At 39.6% G+C, this 26,305-nt stretch overlaps 1 protein-coding gene and 1 pseudogene across 1 annotated transcript; both read right to left on the bottom strand.

Annotated features, from left to right (window-relative positions):
- Positions 1-1,588: 1,588 nt before the first annotated feature.
- LOC108896147 (heat shock protein 30-like) lies at positions 1,589-2,367 on the bottom strand (annotated as a pseudogene).
- A 1,465-nt stretch (positions 2,368-3,832) lies between these two features.
- si:ch211-266o15.1 (zinc finger MYM-type protein 4) lies at positions 3,833-25,673 on the bottom strand. The gene is given in 32 exon segments (XM_018695170.2): positions 3,833-5,521; positions 6,401-6,469; positions 6,561-6,672; positions 6,809-7,063; positions 7,945-8,059; positions 8,169-8,320; positions 8,443-8,458; positions 8,460-8,573; positions 8,989-9,062; positions 9,204-9,458; positions 9,585-9,702; positions 9,812-9,927; positions 14,948-15,086; positions 15,320-15,346; positions 15,348-15,364; positions 15,656-15,769; positions 16,001-16,178; positions 16,339-16,514; positions 16,833-16,941; positions 16,943-16,984; positions 17,137-17,479; positions 17,608-17,743; positions 17,913-18,063; positions 18,211-18,426; positions 18,559-18,793; positions 19,372-19,496; positions 19,801-19,997; positions 21,034-21,097; positions 21,417-21,566; positions 21,653-21,708; positions 22,855-23,443; positions 25,387-25,673. Coding segments are annotated over 32 exon segments (4,641 nt in total). The 5' UTR covers positions 25,426-25,673; the 3' UTR covers positions 3,833-5,379.
- Positions 25,674-26,305: the final 632 nt, after the last annotated feature.

Raw genomic sequence — 26,305 nt, 5'->3', positions numbered from 1 at the left:
ATCAGAATGTTTTGGCAGCTTTGATATTTGTGTGTTTTACAAACTTAGGTGTAGAGCTGCAAGGTGTTTTCCACTGATTGATGTGAGTCAGCAGGCTGTAGAGGATATTCTTGGTAAGTCTAAATGAGAAATAACATGTACATAAATACCAATGGACTTCAGTGACAGTTCTGACATTAACTCTCTTGTTACAAGTGATTACTTAGTCTAAAATACTGCATTGAGAACTGAAACAGTGTTGCAGAAAATGTGTTCAAGCAGGAGGACTGTGTTAATGTACAGTACATCTGATGAGCTTCAGCCTGCTGCAGAGATCAGATCAGTCTGGAAAGTAAAAGACCTGTGACTGTGCAGGGCCTTCAACAAGACATTTTGACAGGAAAATCACAAGTACATGCTGGCGCTCTGTCACACTGTCATGTCTTATTGGGAAACTTGAATAGTACAGAGACATTGTTACAAGTAACAACTGCTTTTCCTATGATGAGCCAAAATGTCTGCTGTGAAAAAGGCCTAAGGGAGTAGTAACATGATGACTTTACCACAAACCAGAAGTAATTTTCTTTCTTTTTATAAAAACTAATTTTAGGATAATGGCTGCTTCCTGTCAGCAGCACACATCATGTATGAAGTGGCACTGCTATTATTTGACTCATTCAGTCACAGTAGATAAGAATTTTCATTGTATGGATGAACGTTGCAGTAATGGACTCCTGTAAGAGTAACAAAAAACTGGTTATTCCATTCTTTATCATATATATATAGATATGCATATGCTGATAATATCCACACCATAACTGTTTATGCAAAGTCAGTGATGGAGGTCTGCTATGTGAGGTGTTTGTTCCTCAGATCAAAGGAAGTTATCTGGCAGAACAGGCAGCAGATCTGATAACATCCAACATCCTTATCCTCCAACTCCCACTTCATCAGGCTAACATTCCTTTAACCCCCATAAAACCACACAAGCTCACTATCATTGCGCACAACTAACAACACAGTTATTTTTAATATAAAATGTTATTGTTTCTGATGATAACATTTTGTGATGGACTCATAAGACATATTGAGTATGTTTGAAGAAAACTATTATGGACTATTAAACACGAAAGTGACTGAAGAATATCTGGAGTTAAGTAACTGGAGGTCTGATTCATTTTTAGATTTTATCCTAAGAATAAGATACAAGCAGAATACATAAAGTACATAGATCTCACATGTAGCCATATATAAACTGTCATATGTCCTGACATGACCTATCATACGGTATAGTCAGTTCACTGTTAACTGCAGCAGATTATTTTTTTATTTTATTATTTTCTGTTTCTTTCAAGCCAGTGAATGGAGAGAATCATCATCTGAGCACATTACATTTTGGATGGCAACTTACAGTCAGAAAAATCAGACTACCACTGACATCTTATACTTTAACATCATTTTTAACTTAAGCTACTTATTTTGTATATTTGATAGATAAATGTATTTCTAATCAATGGATATATAATAATAATAATAATATATGTACAAAAACAGATATGATCACCATTTAACACTTTAATAAAAACATTGACTGTACAGTGGCAACATGTAGATCAGTCCATGTGTTCAGGCTCCTGTGTGCTGCTGAGTGTCTCTGTGCTGCTGCCTTCTGTGTGTGAACACAAGCTCTGCTGGGTTTCCTCCTCCAAGCTCCTCTTGATAGCCAGCTCTCTCTCAGCCTCCTCCGCACCTGGAGCTTCAGCTGCCTGGATGTGGAGCTTCCCGTCTGAATGCCAGGTAGCAGGTGACGTCCTCAGGTTTCAGGCCTTCAGGCAGATCAAACTCCTGTGTGAACTTATGCCGTTGGTAAAAGCAGCAGCCCATCTCGTCCTCCTGCTTATTCTCTGTCTTTCCGCAGACTCTCAGCTTCCTGCCCACCTGTCTGACAGACAGCTCTTCTGGAGAAAAGCCTTGAGTGTCCAGGGTCAGGCCAAAGTGCTCTGCCTCTTTCTGCAGGTGGTAGGAGCCTGGCTGCAGGGCGGGGGCAGTTTGGAAAGGCTCCCTCTCCTCCAGGATTTTGTGTTGAAGTTTGTTCATCAGCTCCAGACTGCTGCACAGCTCCTGCAGGTTCCTCTGCAGTAAGTCCTGCTGGTGGAGCAGAGGGCTGACCTCTGGCCACAGACTGTGTACAGCCCAGTACATGTCCATGAGTGGACTGAGGGCAGACTGGAGTCCATGAGAGCACAGCATCTTCAGGGTGTGTTTAGTGTTGAGTCCTTTGGCTGTGAGATGAAGTAAAGTGTGTGTTCTCTTCTGTGTTGGTTGTGTTGCTTTCTGTCTCAGCTGTGGGACTGTCCCAGCTTTTATGTTTTATCTGGGGGGGCTCCAGTCTTCAGGAACTTTCCTGTCATTTCCACAACTCTCCACTGGGTGGAGCTGTTTATCAGGAGTACTGACATCACTGCCGCTGTAGATCACTGTATCCATGTCACATTTAACTAATGCACCAGTTTAAATTTAGATATATTATGATTTCTTTCCAAGGTACTTTGATTTGTGGACTCCTTTATTCAAAATAACTGTAATACTTCAGTATATCAGTATATCTCTTCAGATTAAGACTATGAGACTGAAACCCCCCTTATTTAAAGGCATGTATTTTTATTTTCTTTTAGTCATGTACAGGATGAATAAAATGCAGCCTTTATCTGGCTAATGACAGGAATTTAATATACTGACATTAAAATTAATTTTTAATTCAAATTAAGCTATGGTAACCCAAAATCATAATTCCTATTGGGTTTATTTTTAAGTTCACTGTTTTAAAAAGGTTAAGTAACATTTTTTCTAAAACCAGTTATTAAAAAAAAAAATATTTTGTGTTCAAAGTGGTTTGTTCTGCCATGTATGTTGTACTACTTGTCTTTTCAAATTCAGATTGAAAGAACAGGTGAGTATGTGGACCTGGAGCTGCTTCCAAGGTCAACAATTAACTGTCAAGTTCCAGTTTTAATCCCACAAAGTAGTGAAAATCAGGAGTGTTCAGTTGGTCAATAATCTATGAGGTTTAGCTAGAGATATTTTCCTCTGCAACCACTTCAGAAGATGTCTGACTCATATTAGATCCAAAATCAATGGAGAAGCTGAGAAAAGACAAAACAAGACTTCCCAAATGGGAGGTGAAGTCATTTCTCATGGTGAGTTTTTCCACAGAGAAACTGATTGGAAACAAATACACACCAAAAAAGTAAACTTTACACATTTTATAAATCAATGTTTCAAAACTGCACAAACTTCAATTACACTCTCAACATCACATTTCATTTCAATCATGCTTTCAATATAAACCCTCTACCTCAACCAAGGAAAAGATGGAAAAAGATGAATGTTTAATACTCAATGGCAATACAGCATTTTGTGCGTGATGATAAAAATATCAGACTGTCTTTGGGCCTGGTCTTACTGAACAATCTTTTATCCACATGTGGGAGTTTCAGACAGCAGCGAGAATATTCAGACGGTAATTTTTCTTTTGCAACAACAGCAGTGACAGTGTGTTACAGTATATTGTTTAGAGATGTTCAATGGGAATGCTTAAACGTTAGCACTGGAGAGATGTCAGGCTGGTGTGACTGGTGGTGCTTAAACTCATTTCTACTGTAACATGGATTTTATATCAAATGTCAACATGAGGCAAAAGTAAAGGCACATTGGCCTCCATGACAAAATATACAAAATGACAAATGGGTATTTACCATCACAAAAACAAAAGACATTTTTTTCAACAAATATTTTTGTGAAATCTCAACATAGTAACATATGTCCTACATATTCTGACAGTACATGTTAAGTTTTTTTTTTTTTTCAAAAAATCCAAGATACAATCAAAAATTGTATGAAATAGCAGTCACCAATGTATCATGTACATTACTGTATGTATAGGCATAAATGTTCAGTATGTCCAGACATGTTTGGGTTGGTAATGTTTTGTCTATGGAGTGAGTCATCAGGTCTGCCTATATACCACATTAGAAAGAAGTTCAGACTGTTATCCTTCTCTGAGGTCTACAGGAATGAGTAAAAACAAAACTGATAGCCACTGCTGACACAGTGGTAAATATGTTAGGCACATCGTCATAATACTTGTTTTGTATTGTATATATGGCCAGTGAAAACCATACTACACCATAAAACATTCAGACCATTAATTATAATATAGGAAACCTCAAGGGTTAGGAACAGGAAAAGTACTTTGCCAGCACTTTGAGTTGTCTACTGCTTTTTCAAATCTCCAGACTCAATTTCCTCTGATTAAGGAACAAAGACAAATAGAAGAAAAAAGCAAAAGAAAAAGAAGGAATAATGTCCCTGAAGGAGAAAATGATGGCACTGGTACAGGTACAGGTACACTACAGCCAGAGGGAATTAGTGGTTTGGAGGAAACCCTGGAGGAAAAATAGGAAGCAAACAGGAAATAAGGCCACATAGGATGAAGACTATAAAAGGGAACAACATAATAACAGATAACCAATTAAAAATAACAACAAAAGATGAGAGGCACTGTGAGTCTCATTACAAAAAGGGTTACACTGATATATATAGGTTTAACAATATATTAGATTACATATTTGCTTTGAATGCAATGAATTTGATGCAGATTTTCAAACTACATATTCTTTTATTCATCAGTACTAAAATGGAAGTCTGTGGGTGCTTCACCTAGACTAGTGACATTTTAAACATGTTTTCTGCAGCTACGTATGAGTACGCCACATGACTGAATAACAAAACATGCTCAAAATTGTCATTCTTTTAGGGTTTGTTGTTGTTTTTCTGCCAATGCCAATATCAGCCTTAAAAATTCTGTATTAGTTAAAACTCATGTAAGCAAGTGCCAATGTAAAGAGAGCCAACAACACTAAGATAGTCCTCTCACTGTTTACTGCAGCTCAGACTGTCTAATATTGTGATAAAGTTACATCTGACAGGTTTGGCATCGGCCATTACAACTCAATCAACCCACCACATGTGATAAACACTGCATTAACAATGTACTCATTAACACTCCCTTTTACATACTCAACAGTATCAGATGTTTGTAAACTCATTGTGCATTAACGTGTGGAGGAGATGGCCACTGAGGTAACTAAATACAATTATCCCACAACCCAGTTCTTTATAACTGTCTGAGTGTCATTTCATCATATCTCTGTTTGCTCTGTCTTCAAAAACATGGTGGTCAGGGTCTGTACATGAACTCCCCCGTTTCACAGACATGTCAGCCTCAGTCTGAAATGACTGATGGGTTTACATACAGTTTGAATTCACTGTGAACCTGAACTGAATCAGACAACGTTTCCGATGCAGAGTAGATCAGGGATGGGCAGACAGGCTTTTACATCACTGTAAGCTGTTACTACCAGTGGTGGCTGAGGACTGACGCCGGGCCACTTCCTGGTGAACCTCTCTGACAGCCAAGATGCGTGTGAGCATGCTCTGTAGAGTGGTTCCGTCTAATGGTTGAGATGTGTACCAGTGTGAACTGTTAAGGTCAGAAAAAGTAAACAGAAAAAGTCAGAAAAAAAATATTTCCTCCACTTTACACTGTCAACATAAAGACATTTAGCATCTTTGCAGCCCCAATTCACACAGAAGAAACTATCTGAATTTTCATTATTTCATTACCATTATGTTATGGGAAGGTTGAGGCGGAGACGTAGTGCAACAACAGCATTGGTGATAAATCTTTCTTTCTCTGTAAGGAGCTTGGTGGCTTCTAAAGTTTGGACTCTTGTCAATAATAATAATATAATAATAATAATAAAAGAAGATAAATGATATAAAAAAATGTGGGCCCTAGTACAACCTCAATATAACAAAAGTTATTCCACATGTGATTTGATGAAACTACAGCCTGCAGCCGTATAGCTTAGCTTAGACTAGGAAAAGGAGGAAACAGCTAGCTTAGCTATGTTCAAAGGTAACAAAATCCTCCTACCAGCACCTCTAAAGCTCACAAGTTAACACATTATATCTGGTTTGTTTATCTATACTAAAAAAAAGTGTAAAAACTTTGGGTTGAGGTTTTACATACGGTTATGTTGGACAATTCCTTGGAAGATTTTGTTACCTTTGTACAGAGCCAGGCTAGCTCTTTCCCCCGCCAAGCTAAGCTAATCAGCTGAGGACTGTGGTTTCATAGTCAGCATACAAATAACCATCTTTCCTAAAATAATCCTTCTTACCCAGAGCCAAGTCAACAAGTACTAGGTTTTCCTGTTACTGTTTTCCAAATTTAACATGCACTACCTTTACATTCTTGAGGGTTTCACAACAAAGCCCTGAAGATAAGTGACACACTCAAGAGAAAAAAAATCAGACACCAGCTTGTTTCTTTACCGTTAGAGACACTGACACTGACCTGTGTGTGTGCACATTCTGTTCAGGCTGGAGGTAAAACACGTCAGTTCTCTTCTTCACCGATTCTGGGCTGTTGGAGAGCGAGGGGTCAGGGGGGAGATATTTGTTCAGTTTTCTTGTCAGGAGTAATAGAGTTAGTTTGTCAGTGACCTGTGTCTCACCATCTAGAGAGGTAGAACTCGTAGAGTCTGACAGGACAGTGTAGAGGGTTAGTGACATTTTCCAGCATCTCCATATCTCCCTCATTCTCTGCCTGCCTTTTTCTGAATCGCTCTAGAAACAACAGCACACAACAAAAATCAGCCAGTATTTCCAAATACACAATCTATTTTCAGGTAGGGAGTGATTTTACGGATCAGTTTTTGATGTTCAGAAATAATGTGCTGCAGTTTCACTGTATACCACCCACCTGTGTCCCGGCTAGGCGTAGCAGAGCTGCTTCTCTGGTAGTGGAGGTAGTGCACTTTGCCGGCTCGGCTGCAGGGTTTGGAGCGTCGGGTGAAGTTGATAAAGGAGAGACTTTTGTGCTGCTTCAGTGTGGTGAAGTGGAAGGTTTTGGTGCAGAAGAAGAGCAGCGTGTTGAGCAACACTATGGGTGAGTAGGCGCCTAGCTGCTTACAGTCCCACAGGTAGGACTCTTCAACACGGGAGATAACAACACCACCTGTACGAGGTGAGAGGGGGAAAAAGCTGAGAAAAATATCTGACTCTTCAGCTGCTAAATGCCCCGTTATGTTCATCAGCTAGTCACTAACTATGTCTGTTTGCTGTGTGGTGCTGAGCAAGTGGTGTACAGTAGCTTCATCAGAGCTCGTCTGTTGAAAAGCTCCTTCCTGCTTCTGGACGCCACCAATCAGAGTGAACCAAAACAGTAAAGGGTTGTAAACCCTGAGCTGAAAGACACTACAGTGCTCTGTAGAGCTGAGGGGAAGTGGACTGCAAAAATATTGATTAGTGCATCTTAAAAGTTGCACATAATCTGAAACAAGTGCAAGAATTGAGTTTATACATAGTATCAAAAACTGGGTGTGACTTTGGCTTCGTTCAGACTGCAGGCTAATCTGATTTGTTTCTCATATTAGATGTGTCCATACTATTATTTGCAAATGATCAGATCCGATTTTTGTGTCCAGACAATACCAGCCTATCTGCAGTGGTTGCTGTGGTTACAATGTGGGCGTAGCTACGCTGGTGATACAGCAGGTTCCTTCCAGCTTTGCCTGGACAGAAGCCTCCTCTCAAAGTGCCAGCAGGGGATCTACTTCAGTGGCTGTTCATTGACTGCTCTTGTTGTTCTCCATAATGCCAAAAATCTATACTTTGGGAGCGCTCAGCCAGTAGTAACATGGATCCTGCTCTCTCTGTCACTCTGGATTTGACAGTGTCATTGTGTATTACTCTGCGAGTGACGCAATAGACAATTTGATATTCAGTTTGAAAAGTCAGAAAAAATCATATTCTCATTTCATGTAGTTTTTGCTGTCCATATTGATATGGATACAACCTGGATATGTCTGAGCAAGGCCTTTGTATCAATGATCATACCACTAGGTAGTAATTTAGGCTTCCAGAGTCGCAGCATCCCAGTGATCTCAGTGGCAAACTGACTGTAGAGCTCGTCAGTAAAGATGTTCTCTATGCGGCCCTTCATGAACAGATACTATCCAAAGAAAAGGAAACAGGAAATAATGAGTCAATAAGTGGATAATATGGAGAAACACAGTAAAAGAATCCAGATGGAAACCAGTCACATGTTTGTATGTGTGGACCTGTTGTAACCCCAGACAGAGGTAGAAGATGCTGTCTGGGCTGTATGTCTCTCCACTGGGACGTCTCACTTCTCTGATGAAGCGAGACAGAGCAAAGCTCAGCTCAGCAGAGTCACATTGAAGGATGTCTTCTTTAATATCCACTAGATTGGCTGACAGGTGGAGAGAATGTAAATTACAACTACTACAGAATAAACAGCTTACAGTAGAACCAATCAACAGAGAATACAAAACAGAGAATAGAACTAGAATAGTGAATAGAACTGAGGCTCACATTCTTGTGGCTGTTTGGTTGCGTTGTTGGACCCAGCTCTTCCAGGCTTTAACCCCATACAGGTGGTTCAGTTTGGAGGCAGCAGGAGTCACCACTGCACTGCGGTCTGATGAAACAGTCCGCCTTCGACCCTGGATAAACAGAAATGCAACCAGAAGTGGGTTGAAATGACTGAAAGGTTGACTGTGAACACAAAATTACACTTTCTGGGAATTTGTAAACTTTTTGGTCCTATACATACATGTAAGACTGTCATAACAGCTGAGGACAAGATGGCACTCTGATAAAGAGGTTTCTAGAACAGTAACACCTACTGTCTGCAGTCACTGATTCCTATAGCATTTGAACACAACACATCACAACAGCAGGCGTCAGCTAGAGAATCACAGAGCAGCCTACAAGAAAACTTTTCTACCTACAAATCAGAAAGGTTTTAAGGGTTAAAATCAAAAGCTGATAAAATAAACCTATTTACAGAAAGACTGTTGACCTATCAGGAGTTAATTTCCCACAAGTGGGATAAGTAAAGTATATCTTATCTTATACCCGTTTCCTGCCATAGAACCCTTCTCTGGGTCTCTTCACTCCTCGCTGTGGAGTAGACCTCTGACCCAGTGGTTCTGCAGAAACACACATAAAACATGTTTGAGTGACAACTGGTTGAGAAACTTAAAATATTTCTGGGTGCTGGCATTCTTAAAGCTTTCAGGTAACCAAACATGTCATCCATTTCAGATTTTGTTGACTATCACTTATCTCACCTGATGGGAAGTCAGTCTCCAGGTCCATCACTGGAGAGGAAGGAGGTTGCTGCTCCATACTGGTGGTAGGTGGGTCGCTGGCTGTTGTGCTCCCGGGCTGGGTATTTAGCTGGGGATCAGCAGACTCTGTGCTCTTCTCTGAACCTACACTATTAGGCAGGTCAGCTTGTACTGCTTTTTGAGTATTCTTATTTTCACAGATTATGGGAGCGACCACTTGTGACTTCATGTCTTCACTATAAGAGCTACTCTGATCTGTGGCAGACACACAAAAATAAAACACAGACGAGGAGAGATTTGGGTCATTGTGTTTTAACGTTTACCCTCTTGCTTTGTTAATGTGGCAAAAATTCTTTACAGAACTTGAATGTATGCCCTCACCTGCACTGGAAACAGGCATATCATTCTGTTTTTCTTCCTTCACAGTCGAAGGCTCTGATTGGACAGCTGCGTCTTTCATGTCCTTGCTCTGTGGTGGTACTACCATGGGTACTGGAACCTGGTTAAAACAGGAGAAAAGACATAACATTTCATTTGCTGCTGCAAAGATTTAATAGTTCAGTGAAATTACACAGAATGTGAATGTAACATAACGTAATGGGACGTACAGGCATGGGCATGGCCAGTGGAACAGGTGTGTGCTGGGAGTACATGTTCATAGGCACAGGTATGAAGACTGGCACTGGGACTGGAACCATTACCACCCTCACATTCTCCTCTCCTGCTGAGGAGCTAACTGAGGGCAGAGATGGAGCTGGAGGAGGGAGAGAGAGAGGAGGAAATCAGAGAAGAAGAGACAGAGAGACAAAGGAAAAAAATAAACAGGAAACTGATATAGAGTTATTCAGCTTTTTAACTGAAGCCATAATTTAAAAAGAATTTAAAAAAGCATTTCAGAGGACAAGGATATTTTTAACTTGTATAGAATAGTTTTAAAAAATACATTCATGAATTGATTCATAGTATGGATATTATTTAGTGTGGATTTTCTGTATTTTTCTGTATTAATTTAAAAGATCTACATATTGTTTTTTATCATCATCATGCTGTAAAAGTTATGTTGATACAAATAAAAAATGATTGTTAAAATGACACAATATTTGAAACCACTAATAAATGTTACCTTCTGAGTGGTAACATTGATACGTGTTTCACAAAATTAAGAGAACGTTACCATAGAAACCTATGCTCTTATATATATGTAACGTCTCATAATGAATAAATGAATAATTATGAACTTCAGACAAAACATCACTGATGATGGTAAGAAACTGTATCAAGCAGCTAGTAGTTTCTGTATTAACAAATGTGCATCAGTAGTCATCACCAGTACTCACATTATTACTTTTTTCTCTTGCAACATAAAGATTTTGTCAGTTTTCAGTCATTTGTGAAATAACACCAGTATCTGCTGCTGACTGTCTGAATCCATCAGCAGGTTAACAACTCTTCACAGACATGGATAAGTCTATTTACACACACAATCTATGTTTCATTAGATTCCAACCTCCTTTCCGTCTTTTGATGCTATCCTAACCTTATCCATCCATACAAATGCAATGCTAAGGATATGGCCAGTAGATGTCACCATTTTAAATGTATTATATGCTTTGAAACTGAACCATATACTAGACAACTGCTTTACACTGGTTTGTTGCTTCCTCCATCAAGTCCCACTGTTCTGCCTCATCATGATCAGTTTTCTTATAAGAAATGCAACATTTGTTTAAAGCACACTTGGTAATTATTTATCCCAGTTCCTATGAAGGCACCTGTTACATTTTAAAATGACAGAGGCAGTCAGGAAGTTATATATAAATATTTTAGTCTATAAATAAGATCCTTGATAGTTTTAGTGAAGTGTGGATATGCTTTGTGTGGGTGCATGTAAGTAATTTTGCATCAACAACCCTCAGTGACTTGTATCTAATTTAAAACGGCACCCAGCTATATGTTATATTCATAACTATCCACTGATTGTGTGTTCATTTCACATGGCATGACACTCATTGTTGTGCTCATTTATCATCGCACGGATGGAGGCCATTTTCATGTGAAATATGGCAGCTCTGATTTGCACAAATGAATTGTCCCATTTACAATTTTCTCAAATAAAATTTATTGACATTTTTTGCATTTTTTCAATGAAAAAAACAACAAAAAAAAACAACCTGTTTCAGATGTTGGCAATATAAAAACAAAAACAACAATTTGATCCACGTCAGTATCTGAGAAAGCAATGTTAAAAAATGAAACATGCACTTACAGCACAGAAGAAACACAAAATACAAGACAGTGGGTTGTAAAAAAAAAAAAAGAAGTAAAAAGTAAACATCAAAGATGTAATACAGGGCTGAAATCAACTCATGTTCAACTCAAATGTCAACCAAGTCAGAGGTGACTAGCTGTGACAGCAGATGGATGAACTGAAGTCAGCCTTGGTTCACATGACTGCATTCAGTAGTGAGGTACAGCAGAGACTTCAACCTTAAACTTTCATAAATCACACATTCACATTAAACTTGAAAATGTAGTGTAACAGGACAAATAAGTTAACTGAACATCCAAATGAATGTTGTTTTCTTCACTCAGACACAAAAAATTCAAGTGAGTGCAGAATCTCTGAGTTCTGTGTGGGACACCAGGCAAAGAATGACTGAGCAGCCAAAAATTTAGTTCATTAAATTCTTGACCAGAATTGTGGTTCATTAAAAACTACACACCTCTTTCTCCTGGTTATCAAGCCATCCACTGGTAATCATGGCAGTAATACTGCATCCCAACTACAATTTCCATCGAGGTACTTCTTACAAACTGCAGTGGTTCTAGATGCCTGTCTCTGGAAAAACCGTCCATTTATGCGATAGATGGTTTGCTCAAGACAAACTACCCTAAAAATCTTAGTATTTTCCACATTACAATCAAATTCAACTGAGTAAAATAATTTAACATTGTCACAACAATGGATTTGGATTTTTTATTTTTTTTTGGCCATGCAACCTTCATAAAACTACAAAGTAAACCTAATTTACTCAGCAATAATAATGCTTTCTCTTGCCATGTTTGAACTGGTATTATTGTGATCATTAACTTATTCATTCACATTTATCTAATCACTCACTTTTTTAAAATTACAGCTGTATTATGATGAATCTGGAAGTAGAGAGTGAAATGTAGTACACTGCCCTATGTAGACAAAGAGTCTACTGAAGATGAATGAAAATTCAGTAAAAATTAACCCTGGTCTTCCAAGGAATTCCAATGGAATAAGCATTTAATACTAATTCAGTACCTTCACTTCCTTACATATCACAGTACTGTCTGTAGGTCAGTGAAATATCCCCACACAAAATAAATACCCTTAATGTGAAGAGGTCAGAGACAGCCATGAGAACATGATCTGCAGAATGGATCATAATACTGATATCTTTTGTTTATTATAAAAACACAGAAACACACCTTTAAGTGCATTATTTCACAGCACTACCAGGTTGCGGTTACACATTCATGTAACAAATGAAATTGACTGGTTTGCTGTCATTAAAGTTCTGAGTTAAACTTAAACAGACAGCCATGAAAAAGAAAGTTAAGGTCACTAAAGTAGTGTGAAGTTTGAGTGTAAGCAGTTAACCCTGCAGTCTGTCAATCTCTGTCCAGGGTGAGGGTAGAAGACGACTTCTTGTGTCGGCAGATCAGGAGGCTGTGGAGAGAAAAACTCGGGTGACACACTCGACCCTCTTAAGTCAGTTGAATTTACTTGGAAAAAGCACATTAATTTCAACAGATTGTGTCAGTAGATAACTTGTTACTCTGCCTGCAGTATCATTAACATAGTTGGAGTTATCACAATTTATAGACACTGTACACAAACATGAAGTAGGAAACCTTTAACACTGGAAACAACTGTGGTACAAACAACTTTTTTACTATGTGTTGCTGAAAGTTTAGAGCATAACAGAGCTTTTGGTGTTATTCAGAGGGCTCACCTTGTGTTTCCAGTTCAGGAGCTGTTTTGTAGATCAGTCTGGTGTGGTAAAGTTCAAAACAGGGCACAGGACAGAGGCTGGGCTCTCCTGAACACGTCTTACAGTAATACGAAGTGTGCCCTCTTGCTGTCCTGCTTGTCTGCTCAGAGTCCTTCATTTCAGAGTGCTCCTCCTCTTTCCTCTCCTCAGCCTTTTCACTATGTACCTCTTCTGTTTTCTTTTCTGGCTCCTCCATCTTCTGCTTCTTCCTGTCCTCCTCTTCTTCCTGCACCCTCTTCCTCTTGTGTTGTGAGCAGACCTTGCAGTCAGAGTCCCTCTCCCTCTTGCCCAGGAAATGTCGTCCTGTTAGGCGTGCCGGCACGCCATTACACGGCTGAATATCTCCCTGAGGTTTCGGTGACAGCACTGGAGATGTGGATGCGTCAGTGGATGCTTGCGAGGGGCTATCTAGCAGAGCTGGTGCAATTATTGAAACAGCTAGTTGTGAACATCAAATAACTGACGGTACCAAAAAAATGAATGAATGAAGTAGATGCTGTGTTGCATTGTGTCTTTATGTGTCTTGTTATACTGTCTTAGTGCCTTTAACTGAATGTCTTTTATAAAACACTTTGTTACCTTGTTGTTAAAAGGTGCTATACAAATAAACTTGCCTTATCTTACAAAAGGACACACAAGCTATGGCCTGAGGGAGCATGGCTACTTTCATCAGAGCGACTAAAACTAGGTATTATAGTATTATTGTCAATGCTTGACTGATGCATAACTCATACTAATTATTATTCGCTGAAAGAGCAATTGCAGTTTTTAAAACATTTTTCATGATTAAAATGTGTTTCCTTTGGAATTGTATGTGATGATATTTTATAATAAACAGAAGATCAATATCAGTATGTCAAATAACATCAAACTTCTAGCAAGCTCAGTATCATATTCCACAATTCATTAGTTAAAAGGTGTTTTTGCTTTGATGAGAATTCAACTTTGTAAATTTAATTGGCATACATACAAAAATATCAAAACCTAACAGCTGCTTCAGAGTGAAACTAACAAAAGCTGTTTATACGTAGGAGAGATATTTCATTGAGCAGAGCTGAAGATTCAACACCATTAGAGATAGTTGATATGTTAATGGTCTTGTTGGAAAAAGTAGAACATTTTATTTGAATGTCAAATGCTTAATATTTTAAAAGATGTGTCTGTATGAACAATGTACAGTAAGTTCACCTGGTATACAGTCACTTCACGTTCACACTATTGTGTTGTAGATTTTATTTTAAATGAATAAAACTGACATTTTTGTCCCATCAAATCTACAGTCATCTATAATAACAAAGTGAAAACATGTTTTTGGAAACCGCCGAAATCCAGGTGTGCAAACCTTGTAGAGAATTAATCAAGATGACTTGAGGCTGTAACTGCTGGCCGAAGAGGCTCCTATAAAGTACTGAATTAAAGGTCTGAATATTTAATTAGATATCAGTGTCTGATTTTTGTTAAATTTCCAACTTCAAACTTCTAAAAAACATGTTTTAACCTTCTAATTATGGATTATTGAGAGTAGATTGATGAGCAAAAATGGTAATTATCTTTTTAGAATCTACAGCACAATAAAGTCTTCAGAAAAGGCCACATCCTGTAGTGCATTTTACTGTCAGGATGCTGCTCGACAGTGTGTAGCTCAGCAACTGTCGAGCAGATGTTCTGTGTGAACATGTTGTAATGAAGCTAAGCCAGAAAAGTGTTTTTAGAAGTTACCTGCTGAGTCAGTGGAGGGCGTGGGCAGCTGGCACATGCTTTCTTGGTCCATAGTGAAAGGTCGACACAGAACCGACTTGTTCTTCATTTGACGTCGACGGGACACAGGCACACGCATGGCGTCAGTCTGAGTACTGGCCTGGATGTAGGCATTAAAAATAAACAAAGAAGATTTGATCTGATTCTTTAATCATAAATATTGTATGCTGCAGTGGACAGTTTATTTGTGAGCAGATATAAAGAAATAAAATAATTTTTGGGTACTGATATTGTCTTGTCTACAGTTAAACATAACCGAGTCAATACCTATTGTAGTATTGTTGCATGTAAGGTCTGACCTGAAACACACAGACATACACACACAGTACATACATGGTCGAGGTTCTTGCCATCAACTGTTGGAGGTTGGAAGTGCTCCTGCAAAAGATGAACCAATTTAACAGCACTGCATTAAACCCCACTGAGAAATGCATATCCTAAATATAGAAACAATTAACTAATATGACTGCATAATCACAGTTGCGTAAATTCAAAATAAAAATTCTCTACATCTTATCTAACCCCTATTAGAAACAGAACTTGGTTTAGTAATCCATCACATTAATAAGTTGTAAGGAACCTTGACCAGGACAAGTGGCTCAAAAACAAGAGAGTGAGAGAAAACATCCACCTGTGTGTATTGTACCTGGGCTGTGTGTATGAACTTACCAGTCAGAGTGGTATCTGCTGACGCACTGGGCTGAGTGGCAGAACCATTGGCCAATGAGACGACATCAGCTATGACGGGATTCATCTTCGAGGAGTGGTGGGGCTGGGTTGGAGCTAGAAGAGGAAAAACAGAAGAGTCATACCTGAGACGGAATGATAACTTTAACATTCAAGCACAGGTGTAAAAGAATATCTAAGAATCAACCTGGGCCTTATTTTCTGAAAATTTGCTGCACAATAGCGCCAACACTGCCACATCACATTTCCATTCATATTTAACTAGCATAAGCATGTTGACATAAACACTGCTTAAACATCATGTAACTCTAATGAGACACAATTTACCATAGGGTGTCTGTGGGGCTCTTCCAGTACCATTACTGCTTGTGTGTTGGCTTGGCTCAAAATGCTGGTAGCAGTACTGTAGAAGGCAGGGCAGGTTGCAGAAATTGCGGACTGAACCCAAACACTGCAGCTTCTCCGTCATGTAGCCCTGTTTCCTACAACTGTCACATCTCCCCATCTGGACAGGCATGCAAAAGAAGAAGGGAAGAAACGACAGTTGGAGAAAATAGAGACCAAAATTATAGATAAGCAAAGAAACACAGTAACACTGAATACATAGCAAGACCCTTCCTTTGTCTCTGAGTAATCACAGTATACTGAGACATCTGAACCCTTACCCCATAGTAGAGTACAGTGAACTGGGACATGCAGTGGGGTCTACAGAACTCCTCCAGCCTGCCTCCATAGTGGCTGTGCAGCATCTTCTGGCTGATGCCGGAGCAATATGTGCAGGGACGCCAGGGATGGTCCTTGTTTCGAGAAGTCAGGTCATGTTTGAAGAGTAGCTTACAGCCTGAAACACAGAATGGATGGGATTATATTATTCAAATTTGGGTGCTATAATCAACTGCCCACAAGTGCCAATGACACTGATTCATTTTGCCATGTAGAACCATGCTGATTAGCATGAGGGCCAGAGCTGTAGTTTCTCATAATTTTAACAGTTTAATCAAGAACGACTGGAAAAAGTTGACCAAACTGACTAGCATTAATCAGATATTCTGCAATTGCAATTTTACACTTCACTGAACAACTTTCAGGGTGCAATTCTTCTCCACTGAGTCACTGAAACACCCAAAAAAGGACAAAAGCCGTTACTGTGTTAACTCACTTTCACTGCAGAACACCAGGTCCTGTTGGTTGTAGCTGACTGTATCAAAGGGAACCTTCTCCTGTTTACAGCACTCACACAGTGCCAGGATATTCTTCTGGGTTTTATAGCTGTTCACAGCACGTCTTACCGCAGAACATAGAAATACGACCCTGCAAGAAAAAAATGATCAGATTGTCATCTTAATGGTTAGTTGATGAGTGTTACACTCAGGTCATATACATAGTTATAATGAAGTTAGGTTTAAGTATGTGTATATATTAAGTGTCTGTGTATGCACATGCTTGTGACCTGTGCTCCTTACTTGGTGACTGAACAGCAGTGGCTTGGTGTTGAACTGTTTGCTGCACTGATGGCAGGTCAGTTTGGAGGCGTCACCGTGCCCACCCTCTGTTGGTTTCAGGGGCTGACCAGAGGGTGCTTTGGCCTGGGCTTGCCCTGGGACAGAAGGGGAGGACATGGCTGGGTAGGGAGGCACCAGTGGGGGCACTGAGGTATGACTGGGATGATGACCCGGGTAGGGGACTGAGGATGGGTAGTCCTGAGGGATGGGAGGGACTGAGCTGGCTCCGGCAGAGGGCCCTGGTTTGGGGGCATCTTTGAGGGAGGGGTCCCTGAGAGAGGAAGTTCCATTGGACAGGTCTGGCATGAGAAGGGTGCCCAGACTTCTGTAAAGCCATGAGGGAAAAATAACAGCAATGTCAAATCTATGTGAGGACAAAGTTTAAACCAACACATGAACTCTCAACTATTTTTTGATAAATAAAAAAGTTCTTCTGCTACTGGTGCCTTTACCCTGTATGCAGAAACACAGTCATAGGAGCAGAAGTTACGAATGGTGCCGTCCACCATGGCCAAATGATACTGAGGAACAGCTGACACCTTGCACAGGCAGCATGGGAATGGAGTACCTAAGGAGAAATGGTATTCAAATAGCAGTTAAATATTGCTAGTATGTGAACATGCATTCATGTGCACTGAAAAATAATTAAATATGCTTTACCTGTCTTTGGCTGTGGCACAGACTACATCCCCCACCTAACTTGGCATATGAGTGTGTTTCTCTGCGTTAGAACCTACCAGTGAGAGTATGTCGGGGTGGTCGGGTCTGTTCCACACAGGTGGGTGAACAGTAAAGCTGAACTTTGCCCCTTTGGTCTCGTTCCATGATGGTGGAGGACACTATCGCCATCTTGCGACAGTAGGCACACTCAAGCATCTTTCTACAGGTCTGTACAAAAATATAGTTAGTACTGTAGTGTTTTACATTTGGTAGATGTACTTGATAAGCACAGGTGTTCTTAATTTCAAAAGGAACCAAACAAAATTATTATTATCAATTTTTATTCATTTATTTTTTTTTTACACAGACACATACCTGTTTGTAGGTGCCTACGCAGGTAGGACTACAGAAGTTGAGCGGAGATCTTTCGATAGTGAGCGTCTGACATGAGCCTGAGTTGCTATTACAATAAAGTCCACAGCTTTCGCAGCAGTTCATGGCTAAGTGACGCATCTTACGCCATGTTAGAAAACAAGCATCACTACAGAGTCTGTGCAGGCGACCTTGATGGGTGACCTCATGCTCAATTTGCTGTAGAGATGATCCCAGTCAAACACAAGGACAAGAAAGGGAAGAAGATGGAGAAGAGTAAAAACACAGAGAACCTGACTTGAGTGACCAAATCTTTCCATACTGTAAAAGCTAGGCCTTTGTGTCTCTTACCCGGTTAGTGACTCTGCAGACACTGCAAAAGGGTTTTTCGGGCTGTCTCTCCACTGGTTTCTCAGGGGGCTTCTCAGGCTTCCTCTCCAGTCGCTTGTCAGCCCATTTGTCAGGAATCTTGTCAGAATGTTTCTTCTTGTGTCTGAAGACAGACAGACAGAACTGGCCGCAAAAGTGCATGTAGGTGCTGTCGTCCGCTGGGATCGTGATCATGTCCCTGGGCTGAAGGATCTCCCTGCAAAGAGAAAAGCAAAAAGAAAAAAGGAGTTTTTTTCCCCCAACTGATACGCTATTTTTAAACAGCGCCACTAAGTTCATTAACTGGAAAAGGTGTAAGAAATCAGCAAGAAACTATTTATTTTTTCAGTTATGTGGATTATTGCATTGGTAAATTCTCGTTATGTTAATAATCATAATTACTGAGAATTATTATAACAAATGTGAATGATGTTTGATCAAACAATACAGGAATTATTGGGTTCAATTTTAATTTACTTAAATTACAGCACCCCAACATGGCCAATTAAGATCATCATTTGTCACGTTATTAAAAAAAGGGAAACAAAAATCAACCTACAAACATACATGTATAGTCTACAATGTATGAAGCAGTTAAGATTCTGACATGTGATTCACTGAATAGATAGTGGAAAACAAAAACACAACATGATTATTTTATCATGTTATTATACGGTAGATAAATACACTTTTCAATCAGCTGAACACCAGTATATAGTATCTATGTTAAACCCATAACTAAATGAAACCCTTATATAAAGTGCACACTGATGTCAAGTGGAAACAAAGATGTACCTGTTGCACTGGAAACAGGATCTGTTCTTGTTGGCTGGAGGAAGATGTCCAGTCAGACAGACTGTGGAGCAGAAGAGCTGCGTCGAACCTTTTCTCTGGAATGCAGTTTGGCCTTTCAGCAGAACCTGGAATCATTTCCAGAACCATGACATATAAAAATGACAAGAAATAAAAAGTTGTATCATTGCCTGAAGTCCTGACACACTTAATAATTTATGCTAATAATATCATTAATATAGCTGATCAATAGGTTACTTAAATATTTGCCTGGCAACATTCTATGCTAATAGTTCATAAAACATGAGTGGCGTCAATTATTTAAAATGTCTACTTTTAACATTAATAATGACAGTTACTCTTCAATAGCGTGCATATCTATGTAGCGGGGTCTTGTGTTTTGCACTGAACTGCACAGAGTTACAGCAGTACCTTAGAGCAGCCACTGCAGCGAACACTACCAGGAACAGGGGGCTGAGGTGGGCGTGGGGGTATTGGTGCCAGAGCTTGTAGTGAACTTGGGATTGGAGCTGGTGGTCTGATAGGAAGGGAGGTCATAGCTTGTAGGACAGCACCTCTACCTGGGATAAAAATGGCCGCTGGAGGAGGGGCTGGGACTGCTGTTGGGACTTGAGTGGATAAAAGATGAAAGGTTGGTAAAGACAAGAAATTCTACACACATTTTGTATGTTTTTGTGTTAAATTACATTCAACAATAGCAAACATGGATAGAGTTGCAGTTTTAAAGTATTGGCTGCTGATGTTTCTTATACAAGCACAGGTATATTTAATAACACTGACTGGGGTAAACAAACACAACACAACACAACACACACCAACATGCACATGTACAAGACAAACTTTTATGGTACACCACACAGTTTTTGTCTGGATGTATTTTACTGTTGAGTTTTATGTATTTTAAAGGCCTAACTATGGACAGGTGTTGCAAATTAGCTTAGGTGATTATGCTGTGGTATGTGGCATTGGATCGTGTTATCCCTATACAAACTGACATTAAAATAAAAATCTCCACAGGTTACATATTAGTTCCCCGAATAAACCGAGCTGGCATGCACAATACCAGTGTCCTGGAACTATCTTAATTGGGTCATTATTTAGTTAAATCTGTTTTTCCTGTTACGCTGTATCAAGGTCTACAGCTTAAACCTGGCCAAACCAACTTAACTGTTCTTGCAGGCAGTAACCAAGCTGCCAAGTACATTTCCTGTGCCACTGTTTTTGGCCACCTTGAGGTCTGATTTCAGCATGTGTGTTTTCTCACGCTACCAGAGATGTCAGTCAATCACACACACACCCACACAGCTCTGAGAAAATAACAGAAAACATGTGGTTGTAGCATGGGTGTGTAGGAGTCCAGTCTGCAGCCCATGGGACTGTGCTTGCCAGTCAAAGAAGGATAAAAGCACCATCTCTCACTCACCACTTTTCAACTTAATCTTAAATAATGTATCTACATAACGTCATCGACTGGTCACATTTTTGAAAAATGGGAAAATCAGTAGTGTCTAAAGGGGCATTTCACCCCAGTAACACAATCTGACCACTGCAAAACAACAGCTGGAGTATAAAAAGAGAGAAAAACATGTTACAGAGGGGGAAAAAAAAACACACACAACACACACACAAAATGTATTAACTCACCAGTAGGTGGCACAAAGGTGTTTGCTCCGCCTACAGAGTAGACCGAACTGATTCTCAACTCTTCCTGAAATGATCAAACAGAAGAAATCTGATTTAGTATGAGTGGTTCATTAAGCCTTCCTCACTGCTCCAGATTGCAGTGTTGCAAGTCATGTTCAAAAGATAAAAATTACTTATTTAATGTTCCTTATTTTTTCATGAACAATTGGTACACAGTAGGGGCTGTTACCAGCTGCAGCCTAAATTGATTACTATTCACTGCCTGAATCTTATTATTCAAATTATTAAAAATCAAAAAGAAAATAATAACAATAATGATAAAATGACGTCAACAAAGAGTACACAGATGATGCATACTGATAACATCCTCTCCCCACACCTACCTCCTGATGCTCCAGCTCCTCTTTGATCTGTCTGATGGAACTTTGAGGCAACAACGCAGCGTCGTAGCCCTCATCAATGGGTTCATCTTTAATATTGATACTAGGAGAAATCGTGGGATTACTGTCCTCCACTGGAGCTGCTTCTGACCTCTGAAGTAATAAGAATATTCATGATGAATAACTGAAGATGTAAAATTTACTTTAAAAGCAGTTATTTCACAGTCTCTTCAAATTACCATCTCTCCCTGCTGGCTGTCTTCTGTCTCCTCTGCCTGGTTCAGGACGCCTCCATCTGACAGGGAGGGAAAAATAAAATTTTCAATTAAAAACAGTACTCTCTTCAACCAGGAGTTAACAGCGACACATTCTCCGCACAGGCCAACATAAATGCCAGGAAATACTAGACAATGAACACACTGCTGCAAACACTGCTGCAAACAATTTCACACTTGAAATATTTTGTTCAAGGCATTTTAGCCTGCTTGTCTTTAATTTCTTTGGAAAAGGTCAGAGTTGCATGCAGCTTTCATTGTGTTTGAAAGCTATTCAATTCCTTAACATAAGTGTATGTACAATCCAGCTCACAGAGGAGCAGCTCACCCCAATCCCTGACACACCCAGCTGACCTAAAAAAAAAACTGTGCTGCTTCAAGTTCTCTATTAGAAGTCACAAAAACCACTAGCTAAGATAAGAAAAGAGAGAGACAAACTAAACAAAGAGCAGATTTTCAATCTTGCTCAACAGTCTAAATATATACCAAGTACAAATCCAAAATGTGTCTACTGATGATCTGTCCAGGGTGTACCCCACCTCTCGCCCCATGCCAGCAGGAATTTGCTCCAGCCCCCTTGCAACCCTCAAAGGTAAACAGTATAGATAATGGAAAAGGTTGTTTCTGTAAAGTTTTGCTTTGCATTGGAGTTATCAGCCCATTGTCATTTCCTTGTGAAAATGGAAAAAGTCAAGAGTAGAACAGAAATTTCATTAAATGGATGAAATCACTGAATCATTATGCAGCTCTCTCAACAATTCTAACTACTGCTGATTCAACAAACCCTTATCATTTGGCTGCTGATAAAGTTCATCCAGAGGCAAAGGTGTCGCACACACTGCACAGACTACAGGTGATGATTCCCCCCAGTTACTTAAAGTGCCAAACAAGCTATTCACTATTATACCAATATAAAATTGACTTACAAGAGAGAGATTTAAAAAGAATGGTCAAAATTGAAGCAGATGACTTTTAGTCTCAAGTATAAAAAATAATACTGGATCTTACATTCCCCATAATGGAGCTCAATAGTATCCTTTGGAAGACCCTCCCTGTCTAGTAAATGTTCATTTCATTGAATCTCTACTCCCCCACTTGCAATGTGGCATTGGTGATCAATCCTGTCTTTTAAAGCTGTCTAAATTCTCTTGTTTATACAGCCTTACCTCGGCTGTTGTCAGGTGTGTGATCCTGGGAGGAGTGGGAGGTGTTGGCAGACTCAATGCTCCCTTCCCTCTCTCGCTCCTCCTCCTCCCCTCTAGGCTCACGAGCAAAGGGATCATGTCGATGTAAGTTGTTCCCCTCTTCTGGTTGGCTTCTTTTTCTGTTCGCCTTACCCACATCGACATCCTCCAGGGTGCCCATTGGCAGGGCAAAGTGCCAGTCTTCATCATCCTCCTCTGGCCCAAATGAAGGAAGGCCATCCAGCGCGTCATCAAACGCCGCCCCTCCACTTCCTCCTCCTCCTCCCTCATTGGTTCTCATAGTAAACGAGGAGGGTCGGACAGAAGAAGGGGAGGAAATGCGAGGAAAGGATGAATCTCCCACTCCCTCGTCCATCTTTTCCTCCTGTCTGCTGCCATTGCTATCCTCTTCTTCTACCTGTTGGTTTTCCCCTTGTCCTGATGTTTCGTCTACTCCTTTTGTCTCATCCTGACCTCCACTCCTGGAGGAGGTGGCAGAGCCTCTGGAGGAGTCAGCAAAGTCTCCCAGTCCCATCACTTCGTCAAATACTCTGGACAGGCGCTCCTCATGCTGTAGGAGTGAGAGGGGTTACTTCAAAAAGAATTTCAAGAGGCAAACTCATGTCAGCTTTCTAGGAATGATCCACTTTACTCCTCTAAACATCTTAATGAAACAGAGCAACATGTTCATTACTATTAAACTTTTACTCTAAATAAATACATATAAAATCTAAACTACATTTTTTAAACCAAACCTACATTCTTACATTTTCAAAACTTGAATTATTTTTTCATATTCAAAATGAACTACCATGAACATCGGAGATAAAATATACATGCATGTATATTCTTAGATGTATGAGGTAACACCTGATCACTGATGACTACATGCTGAATCACTCTTAGATAAGTGTTTGAGCTTGGATTTAGATTTAACCCTGTTAGGATCCAGTTTGAGTTGTGTGTAAGGAGATATAGACAGCCATCTGTCTCAAAACTGTGCTGAGAGGTTGGTCCCAGATACAAATCTACACACTTTATTTATCTGTTCCACCCAATTACAAAAGTTAAATTCAAGTTACCATTTAGGCTCTCAGACAGAGATATTAATGCAGTATCTCATATTCCCACTATATTTCTGAATGTTTAAGATTATAATATCAATTAACACTACTCCGATTTCATTCAAACAAGAGACTGTCATTATGTGCCATATCAAAAATTGCCCCACAAACCTAATATCACATCAGATGACAGTACAACAGTATTAAACTCTATGTTGCTAACCTGACCTGAGCTGCATGAAGCGAGGGCTGCTTGTAGAACTGCATGTTCACATACTAATGCATCTATGGTTATGGAGTAGCATCAGCAATTAATTTTAGATCCTTTATATTCATTCTGTCATAACAGAAAGAGGTTGAACTAATAACATTAATGATTGCTTTCCTTTACTCAAGTGTGACACCTAAATGGAATGCAGTCATCATTACTGTTATCATTTAGGCCTGTGCTTTTCTCACTATGACATGTCGCTGCAGCTCTGGTCTTGACTGTTGTAAATTCATCTGACCAGCAGGTGCCCCTGCTGTACACAGCCTGCCCCCAGCAGCAAACCTGTTTTCAATACAACCAGCTAGAAACTTTCCCCACTACCTTCAAACAGTATCAGAAGTAACAGAATAATAACACCACAGTGACAATGCCAAACTCAACAATTACCGCTACTATGTACCATGTCTACTGTCAGTAATGACATGGGAAAACATATTTTGGCTCTTTGTGATTTCATATTCTATCTTATATTTTAATGAATGTGTTAACATGATAAATAACTCCTACCTTCTATGAATACAACCACTTCATGTCAACGTTTTTGTGAGCTAGGTAAACGAGAATGATTTTATCAGCGTCTTGCTATTACAGATGATACTGGCTACAGGCCTCATGCTGTCCAGTCAGTTGTAAGAAGAAGGCATCCCACCAAACTCCATTTAAAATTTGGCAATATATCACTTTATGGCACATAGTAATTTTATACACTTAAGCCATACATTCACTTCACACACTGTAATAGTTGCAAAGGATTGCAAATATTAATGACTCGTATGGCAACACTTAAGTTAAATAAAATCCCCAATTGTTATTGTTCGCAGCAGCCTTCCCCGATGGAAGGGATGTGTGGAACCAGCAATAGGCTGCAACATAAAGTTGCAGTGCTGGATGAATATAGGCTCTTGGGATTCAAAAAAACCGGCGTTATGTTGTGTTGAATATGTTTATTTGTTCATTATCAAATAATAAGGCTGTTAAATGGAGCTTGGCGTAGTGGCATGCATCAGCGCAGAGTAGCAGAAAGCTACAGGGTTGTACGCTAGCTAGCTAACGTTAGCTTAAATATGCACGACCGGAAGCTAGCTCGCAATAACTAAGTGTCATGTAGCTAATTCAGCTAAACAATTACCTTGTCGTGTGACCGTTGCTGTAACTGGATACTATGTAAGTATTTCTTACCTTTAACCGTTTTAGTCTAAACTCCTCAGAGTCCGCCATGTTTTAATTATGCTGCAGACGCCGCGCTTCTCAACACCCTCCCACCTCTGAGGGTTATGGGTTATGTATGCAAGTAGCAACAAAAAGGATGCTGCTGTAATATCAGTCAAGAAACATGCTAGGCGGCTTATGCTGGTAAGTTAACTGCGTAAAGACTGTTGTCTGATGTCGGATACACTTTTTAAAGTATTAAACAAATACAAAGACGAAGAAGAAGTATAACCGTTTTGGTTGGGAGGTTGTAGCTCCCGTATTACCGTATTCTTGAATGGGTTTTGGGTGGCGTTTTACTCCTTTTACTCCGGTACTTCTTAGTAACGGTAGCCTGCGACAGTTTTAAGGATATGTGTTGTATGAGCGCAGTCTGCTGTTCTAAGTGTGTAATGGCATTTAATTTTAGATTCCTGTAATGTCCATATACATTTCGGGTCCGTACGGTGATTCCAGGTCAGCATGAACATAACCATAAAACGCTGAATTTATGAAAGGAGGATAAGTGACACACATTGTATTATGTTTGTACTGCAGTTTACTCATCTTGACGCACGTCATTCAAAATCAATGTTCTCCTTATTCTTTTCCAACTGTTTGACTGCTTTCAGCAACACCATGCATTATTGACAGCCCAAAACTAAACTGTAGAAGAATCTGGTCTTTCCATATAGAAATTGTTTTAGGTTTCTCTGCAAAAAGTAATTTCATCATTGCAGTTGTCATTACAATATGTCTATAAAATAATAAGAGGAAAATGTCATAGCTATCACGTTGTACGCATTAACTGGTTGTACATCAAAACATAGACATTAATACTTTAATTGTTGTGTTTATCTTGGATTAGGAAAGGCTTTCAGTTTCATTCATTCATTCATTTATTCTTGAT

This window comes from Lates calcarifer, linkage group LG19 (assembly GCF_001640805.2).
Source record: "Lates calcarifer isolate ASB-BC8 linkage group LG19, TLL_Latcal_v3, whole genome shotgun sequence".
Lineage (NCBI taxonomy): Eukaryota > Metazoa > Chordata > Actinopteri > Centropomidae > Lates > Lates calcarifer.
This window is presented reverse-complemented; position numbering and strand designations above follow the sequence as displayed.